The sequence below is a fragment of the Tupaia chinensis genome, unplaced genomic scaffold (genome assembly GCF_000334495.1).
Source record: "Tupaia chinensis unplaced genomic scaffold, TupChi_1.0 Scaffold144171_1, whole genome shotgun sequence".
Lineage (NCBI taxonomy): Eukaryota > Metazoa > Chordata > Mammalia > Scandentia > Tupaiidae > Tupaia > Tupaia belangeri.
In genome coordinates this window covers 324786-333308 of record NW_006204027.1, presented here as the reverse complement: position 1 = coordinate 333308, position 8523 = coordinate 324786, and the positions used below count along the sequence as shown (strand labels likewise).

General features: G+C 43.8%; 1 protein-coding gene across 1 annotated transcript in view; it reads left to right on the top strand.

The window, feature by feature from the left end:
* SOCS7 (suppressor of cytokine signaling 7) overlaps window positions 1–8523 on the top strand; it is a 30748-nt gene that overhangs the window by 8470 nt on the left and 13755 nt on the right. The window contains 5 exon segments of the mRNA XM_006166085.3: window positions 3072–3176; window positions 3620–3721; window positions 4591–4721; window positions 5148–5316; window positions 8308–8436. Of these exon segments, the coding sequence (XP_006166147.1) occupies window positions 3072–3176; window positions 3620–3721; window positions 4591–4721; window positions 5148–5316; window positions 8308–8436 (636 nt within the window).

Here is an 8523-nt window from a genome sequence, read left to right as displayed (position 1 = left end):
ATCTAAAACCAGGAATGTCCTGAGACCTTTTGGGAAACATACTTGCAGATGCATCACAGCAGGAGTTTCAGGCATGTCCTTCGTTGTCCATGCCCGCTGGGTTTGGGATAAGGCTATTTTTATGGTGTGGAATGTGATCTTGACTTTGATACTTTTATAGTTGGAGGTAAAGGCTGCTTGTTGGTAATTAGGCAGCCCTAGCAGTTATGCAGTGCTTAGTTCAGAGTCATCACATATAAATTAAAAGTAGGAATTACAAATTTATAGGCTCACTGTGCATAAAAAAAATCTCTAAAAGTCATGCGATTCCTTTCCCTGCTTCCAAAAGAGTTCATGGATTATCTAATAAAAATGATCCACGAGTATCTAGTCTATTTTTAAAGACTTTGGGCAAAGGAGATTACATGAGCTCTTGTCTTACCCTTTTTAGGGTCTAGCAGTTCTTGCAGCTGTTAGGAGTTTTTCCTTGTATCTAATTTAAGTCTCTCCTCTTACAGCAGGGAACATAGTTGCTAAAGTAGAAAGGCTGTTAAATACCCTTTGAGTAATGGGTAACTGTCTTCTCATTTTATAGGGAGCTTTTTCTGTTATGTCCATTGGGATATGACGCTTCTGCTTGAATGAGCTATGGACAAGAAGGTCTTTACTACCCTGCCTTGACTCTAAAAAACTGGGCAGTCCTTATTAGTTGTGACTGAGAAGCCTTAAAAAAAAAAATCCCAGCTTCAAACTCCTTTGAATGTTATGTTCCTCAAAAAAGGTGGTTGGCAGAATTATGATTTGAGACATTTCAAGGAAGATGTTAAGGCCCAACTGGGTAGACTGTTGTGAGCTGTTAGAACAAGTGAGCTGGTTCCTCTGTAGACATCTATGGAAGTGGAGAAAGAGGTCTCTATTCTTACCCCGGGCTCAGGAATCTTATCCTGTGATGGTGTGGCTTTCTAGTTAATCATTACTTCTTGCTTAGAGTAAGGAACACCCACATCTGCAGTTTCTGGGCGAGGACAGCCTTAGCTCTTTTGAATTACATCCTTTATTTAAGTGCTGTACTTCTAGGCCTCCCCGACGTACCGGGAAACACACTCCTCGGAGCCTGTTACACTGCTTTGGGTGACCAGACTCTCATTTTCCAGCAGTGTGCTGAGCCAGTTCCAGTCTCCTAGAACTACCACTGGTGACGTTTAGGAGAGCTTTCCTATTAATCTTAGTGTTCAAGGCCTTTACATTCTGAGAACCCAACTCCTGGCCTTTTAGAGATATTGATCACCTCGTTTTGTTAACTGGGAAGCATTAAAATACCGACGGAGAGACTAAGTCAGCCCTCAGAAGAAGAAGCTGTTCAATAGAAAAAGCTGTTGGAAATAACACCTTAAGGGCTAAATTTAAAAAAAAATCCTGGGTTCTGACCTGTGAATCAGACCTGCCAAAACAAACATTCCTGGCTGTCAACCTGTGTTAACAAAATACCCTTCATCCTCAGTGGCTCAAGTGGAGAGGGGCGGGTGGGTTTGGGTGGTGAGGAGAGGTGTATGTGACAGAGAACAGAACTACATGGCATGTTGGGAAGAGGAACCTTGTGCCACGTACCCTCCACCCCCAAAGTTCTTTTTGAGAAGCTTCCTTGGACGTTCAGCCTCTGTAACCTCAGCTATTAGGAACTAACACTTGAAGGAGTAGGTTCTCTCCTTTTTGAGAGAGATTTTTTCTTAAAGAATTATCTTATTTAACTTTATTTATTCATTCATTCATTTTAATTTGACCCGAGAAGGACAGATTGGGGGGTGGGGTAGGGAGTGAGAAAGCAAGCCACCAGGTCCAGGACTCGAATCTCAGTCTGCCATGTGGGAGTTCAGTGTCCCTAACCACCACACCACCTGCCAGCCCCAAGGGAGATTTTTCCTATAGGTGCATGTGCTCGCCAGAGAGACAGACAGAAAGCGAGAAATCACCCCCTGGGGGAGATTGACCATGCCACAAGTCCTTCTCCTCCATTCTCCTCTCAGGATTTTGAGCATACACACACATACCAGGTGTGAGTTTTAAGCCACTGGGTCAGGGACTCAGACTGCAGTTGACACATGGCCAGCAACATAACCATTACACCATCTGCTGGTCCCAGGGGTAGATTCTCTTAGAGATAGATGATACAGCCAGTCCTGAACAATGAGGTTTGAACTGCATGGATCCACTTATGTGCAGATTTTTTCCAATCAGATCCTTCAAAAAGTTTGTGGGAAAATGGGATTAAAACATGAGTTTATATTAGCACCTCCCCAGTGAATCCATTTGTAGTTTTTCTATGTATTTTCTGAAGACCTCTCATGTATTAGAAAATACAGTACTGTAAGTGTATTTTCCTTACGATTTTCTGAATACTATTATCTCCAACCCTATTATAAGAATATAGTGTTTAATGTATATTAATTGACTTTATGTTATTAGTAAGGCTTCTGGTCAGTAGTAGACTGTTTGTTGTTAAGTTTCTGGGAAGCGAAAAGTTATACTTAGATTTTTCAGCTGTGTGAGGGGTTGGCACCTCACCTCGTGTTATTGAAGGGCCTGCTCTACTTCAGGCCATCTAGGTGTGGAAAGCCATCTAGGAAGGAGTTGGGGCTAACATTGGGGCCTTTGTCTGCAGTCAGCTTTCCATGCAGTTCTTACATTTCCCAGTACTTGCTTTTCCCATGTCTGGGCTTACAACAAGCCACTAACCTTGCTCTCTAAGGCAGAAACGAGTGTACAAGTCTGTGAAGATAGCTGGTGTGGGGTCCATCTGATAAGGAAGATTCCTTGTTTAAGGTTGTATTGTAAGTCAGTGGCAGAACCAGAATTAGATGGCTTTTCCACTGTTGATACCATGTTTCTGCCCTAAAGAACCCTTGACCCTGAACAGGGCAAAGAAGTGGTAGAATTTTAAATTGACTGGTGTTCACCCTGGGGAACATTAGATGTTGAGCTTTTTGAGAGCCATGGACCTCTCGCCACCCTCACTTGCTCTTCGCTTCCTTTGCACGCAGCTTCAGCTTTGGGCAGGGTGCTTCTATAACATGCTTGCTCCATGACTCTCTCAGGTGAAACAGTGTCGCTTGTGGACGTGGACATTTCTCAGCGGGGCCTGACCTCTCCACACCCTCCAACTCCCCCTCCTCCTCCAAGAAGAAGCCTCAGCCTCCTAGGTATAGTCTCCTCCCCTCTGGGCCTTCTTGCCTTAGTGGGAGGGGCAGTTTGAGGGACTTATTCTTTGCCAGGAGCCAGACAAGCTTCTGGGTTTTTAATGATTCAATTATTTTTGTCCTTTTCTCAGCACCCTATAATCTCCCTAAGCAGTTAATGGGTCTCTTAGATGCATGCTATAATATTTATTGTCCATATGTTAGATTTATATTTTCTTGCCCTGAGTCTACTGCTTTTTGGCTGCTTTAGGAGTACCCTTGCTCTCCTGCTATCCCAGCAGAGCAAACCAGATTAAGATGACTGTTGCCCTCTGTGCAATGACAGCCTGCAGGCCAGGCCGTCTTGCCCCAGGGGGCGGCTGAAAGTCCTTGCCCTCTCCTCTGCCTTCACCTTGCTCACTCTGTGCTCATATCTCTGAACCTCTTGCTTTTGTTCTCTCTTCTAGATGATATCAGTGGGACGCTGCCTACATCTGTCCTTGTGGCTCCGATGGGGTCTTCCTTGCAGTCTTTCCCCCTACCTCCGCCTCCTCCGCCCCATGCCCCAGGTTAGCTTAGTTTAGAGGCAAGACTTGTAAGAGTTGGGAGTACAAAGTGATACTTTGTACTTTTGAAGGACGGGAGAAATCTATGTATGGAAATAATAACTTATGAGAAAGCTTAAATTTCCCCTTGGCTGGATCAGAACTCTTTGGAAATGAGGCCAAGAACTGGTTTTTCTAATTCGTTTCCTTTATGGAGGTGATATTTGTTAGGGATAAAAGACTATTAAATTTTTCATCTCTTTGCTGCTCAGACTGTTTTGCAATCCTTGAATACATTTCACTTAAGAAACTGCCTTAATTTCAGGCTAGCAGGGAGGTTTAATATCTTGCTTATATTCAAAGTTCTGTGGTTTTTCTAAACTGTTAGAATCTGCTGCAGCCTTGTAAATAAGTACCAAGCATTTAGTAGCCCGTGCCTGCTTTGCCAGCCTCCAGTACCCAAGGAATAAAATGAATGAAATCGGCATTGTTTTCTACTTGCCTGGCAAAATGGTTACTCTTCCTGGGCAAGTAAGCGAGTCACTATTTCCAAGGCTGCTTTACCGGCACTTCACTTCGAGGTGGGAGAAGTTGGAATCGCTCTAGGCTGGTGAAGCCCCTGAAGTAGTCACCTTAGTCAGGTTAGTGAGCGGCTCCCCTACCCCTTTCCTGGGGTTAAATGCCCCCACCCATCCTTCACAGCTTACACGAGCTCACGCAGCTTTTTGTTCCAGCCCATCCAGCTCCTTCCCACTGCTTTGGCTTCCACCCTTTCCAGCTGAGCTTCTAATGCCTTGCCCCTCTTCAGTTAGCATCTCTGTTTTGGGGGAGGGTCTACTTGTGGTTGGAAGCACTGAGGGTAAACTAGTGAGTACCCCGGTCTTGTCCTGCAGATGCATTTCCCCGGATTGCTCCCATCCGAGCAGCTGAATCCCTGCACAGCCAGCCTCCCCAGCACCTCCAGTGTCCCCTCTACCGGCCTGACTCGAGCAGCTTTGCAGCCAGCCTTCGAGAGCTGGAGAAGGTAGGTGGGACCTGAGGACGTGGGCTCACCTCTTTTCCTACCTGCCCTATTCTGTACCCAGGTTCTCATACTGTTTTCAGAAGAAAAATCCTTACTTCCATATTTATATGACAAAACAGGATGTTGTTGTTAGTAATTCCATAAGGCATGTAACAAAATTGAATCGAGAAAAAAGTTTGAACGTGGTAAAGATTGTGAGAAACATTTGCATAGTCTAAGCTGATTTTGATAGATTCACTTACCTGGTTCCCTCTTCTTCATAGGTCCTTGGTAGCACATGCTCATTACTAATGGTTGAGACACTCACAGTGGCTTTTACCTATTGAGATAGTTTGGAAAGTAAAGGGTTTCTTCCCTGGTAAGAATGATTGTGCTAGAAACTGACATTTCTCTGTTAACCACTTGACTGCTTCTTGTCTTTGATAGTGTGGTTGGTATTGGGGGCCAATGAATTGGGAAGATGCAGAGATGAAGCTGAAAGGGAAGCCAGATGGTTCTTTCCTGGTACGAGACAGTTCTGATCCTCGTTATATCCTGAGCCTCAGTTTCCGATCACAGGGTATCACCCACCACACTAGAATGGAGCACTACCGAGGTAAGAGGTGCTGGTGCTTTAACAGACCCTTCTGCCCCCAGTGCCCACTTCTCTGCCTTTTCTATCTGACTGTTCCATGGGAAAGATGGAACAGGGATGGAACTATGAATAGGCGAAAACATCTCAAGTTGTAGTTAGGGGGTTGTTGGTATGGGCACTGGTTTCGGGCACTGGAAGAGATGTTGGAGAGGTAGAGAAGGAGAGGAAGGGGAGGAGGGCCCATTTGAGAGTCTTCTCAGCATCTTGTCTCTTGATAGAAGACCCTGACAAGACTGTGGAAGAAGCTTCCAAGAACAAGCCAATAAAACTCTTCTGGTGGAAGGAAGAAACAACCTAGGGCCATTAGACAAATTCTCCCAAACTTTGTTCATAATTAAACTTACAGTGTAGGAATTCTTTCTGCTAAATCATGTACACAAAGATATATACCCAAAGAGGACAGTTCAGTGTGGGTCTTGTGACTGGGTCTGACTTTCTGTGCCTGGTAGTTCCTCTGGTTAGGCAGCATGGTGATGAGTTTCCTCTTTGGGTCAGGTTTGTAGTCTGTTAGGAAATGTTCGTTGGAACACTGAGAGTGTGGGAGCGATGTGTGTTAGACTGTCATCTTCTGGCTGGCTGTCTCTCTTCCTTTGTGGTCAGGTGGTACTTCCTGTTCCAGTCCTGCCGAGAAGCTGACTTGTTACGGTCAGCTCTCGAGACTGACCTTGCATAGGGCCTTTCTTTATTTCACATGGGCCAGAAACTTGTGATGGTCTTCAGTGGTAGGGCCAGGGGATGCATCCTTTGTCAGAATACCTGCTTATACTGCAAATAAAAGAAGTGTAGAGAGGTTCAGTTCCTTGGCCTGGTTAAGGCAACTGGATCCCATGTGGTTTTCTGCATGATTCAAGTCTCGGACCCAGCCACTTAAGAAACAACCTGGCCGTGTGTGTGTGTGTGTGTGTGTGTGTGTGGGGGGGTGCTCAAAATCCTGAAAGGACGGACAGAAGAGAAAGGATTGTAGTGCAACCATGCTTCCTGTGGGGAGGGAGTGACTCTGCTCCCCCTCACCCCTGTCTCTCTCTGGTGCAGATGCCCTCTAACATTAAAATAAATATATATATAGGGCTGGCAGGTGGTGTGGTGGTTGAGGCACTGGATTCCCATGTGGCCGAGGACCGTGGTTCCCGGACCTGACGACTTGCTTTTTCACTTTCCCTTTCTCTCTGGTCAGATAAAATAATAACAACAATAACAACAACAACAACAAATGGAATTAAATAAACAATTCTTTAAAAAAAATTTTTTTAGATAAAGTGTGGAGGACTTGAGGGACTTTCAGGGACTTGCCCCTCCCATCCCTCACAGCCTTTCCACATGTTCAACCTGAAACAAGTTCTGTGAAATGTCACTTCTCAAGGAAAAGCCTCCATCATGCTCTTCACAGGGACCACAGTGCTTTTCCCACTCTCCTCATGTTCTGTTGTTTTTATTTGGGACTGTTTCTCTTGTGAGGCAGGAGGCAGCTGTTTAGGTCAGCATAGCTGGCTTTGTCTGTGGGTTCTTCTGCCCCTACCTCTCTCTGCCTTAGAAGAGAAAGAAACTTCAGCCCAAATACCTGAGAAAGAATTAGATCACTGTGGGAGAACAGACTGCAGCCTATTTTCTTTCTGTTCCTAAAAACAAATATCAGGGGCCAGCAGGTGGCATGGTGATTAAGGCTGCTGCAATCCCACGTGGCTGACCATGGTTCGACTCCTGGACCTGGCAACTTGCTTTCTCACTTTCCTTCTCTCTCTTTGTCTCTCTCTGGTCAAATTCAAAATAAAGTAAAATAAAAATAAGTGAATAAAATTTAAAAACAAAAACAAAAATCAAACAGAAAAACAAAATGCAAAGCAAAGCATTTCAGCTAAAGTTATTCTGTTAAACCTATTAAAATGACAAAGGGCTAGGCCATGGCAATGATAAGAACTGCTTCAACTGTGGTTTCCTGATAGGGGAGCTGCCAGGAATGAAAGTTCTTTCAAATGCATCTCCAATTACTTTCTGTTCAAAGGGACTTTCTTTCCTGCATAAATGGAGTTTTTACTAGAAGCTATGTGGACTTCTGGTTGTCAGCTTACAACAGAACATTTGTCTTTATCTTTTTAAGTGGTACTGTAAGAGTAGCTGGAGAGACTCAAATATGCAGTTGTCTTGACAGAGGCTCTTGAGTGATTAATATCTCTTTTTTGTGTGCTTTTTGTGGGTGATTCCTATGGGTGTTTTTAATTTATTTTTATGTTTTGGGAGTGCAGATTCCCTTTTGCTTTTGAGAGTCTGTGAAGTTTGAGTTTGAGATGGGGTCTTTATAACATGTTGGGCATGGAATTTTATTTCATATATTCATTTATATGCCAGTGGGTGCATTTACTTGCCAGAGGAGAGAGAGAGGACCTCTTCATGGGGCACGATCATGTTGCAATCTCATTTTCTGATTTCGAAGTTAAAGAAGGAAAGACTTGGCTTTTGATTTTCTGGGCCTAACAAGCACATAAATGATGAGACTGCCACAAAACTGCCATTCCTGTCTTTCTTCAAGTGCTCCATGAATACTGGATTTAGATCCTCTTGAGGGAGATGCTATTTGAACTTGGTTTCATTTTAGTGGTCTTTTTTTAGGGTCTTTGTAGAAAAGGAAGTCTGTGATTTTAGGATTAATGTTCACAGTTGACAAAATCTTTTTATGTTCTTTTTCCAACTTGACTTTATTATTTACTTCTTAAACAAAAACCTTGTATAACCTAATTTATGTGTTTTTTTTTAACCTAATTTATATAAAGACAACATCCTTCTTCCCACTGTTGTGAGATAAATAGGAATAAGTAGGTTTCAGAGACATTTGGATCAGTTTGTCCATAAACTGCCCTCCCTGGAGTGAGAATCATTGTTAAAATGTTCAAACTACCCTCAGATCTTCCTCTAAAGTAAGTCTTGAAATTTTTACTTCTCCTTAATTTTTCATGGCAGGAACCTTCAGCCTGTGGTGTCATCCCAAATTTGAGGATCGTTGTCAGTCTGTGGTAGAGTTCATTAAGAGAGCCATCATGCACTCCAAGAATGGGAAGTTCCTCTATTTCTTGAGGTCCAGGGTTCCAGGTAAGGCTGTTGTCTTACTTAACCTGGGTATGGTCCAGTGTAGTATCACAATGCCCCCCCCCCCAACAAAAAGGCCCTCCTTACGGG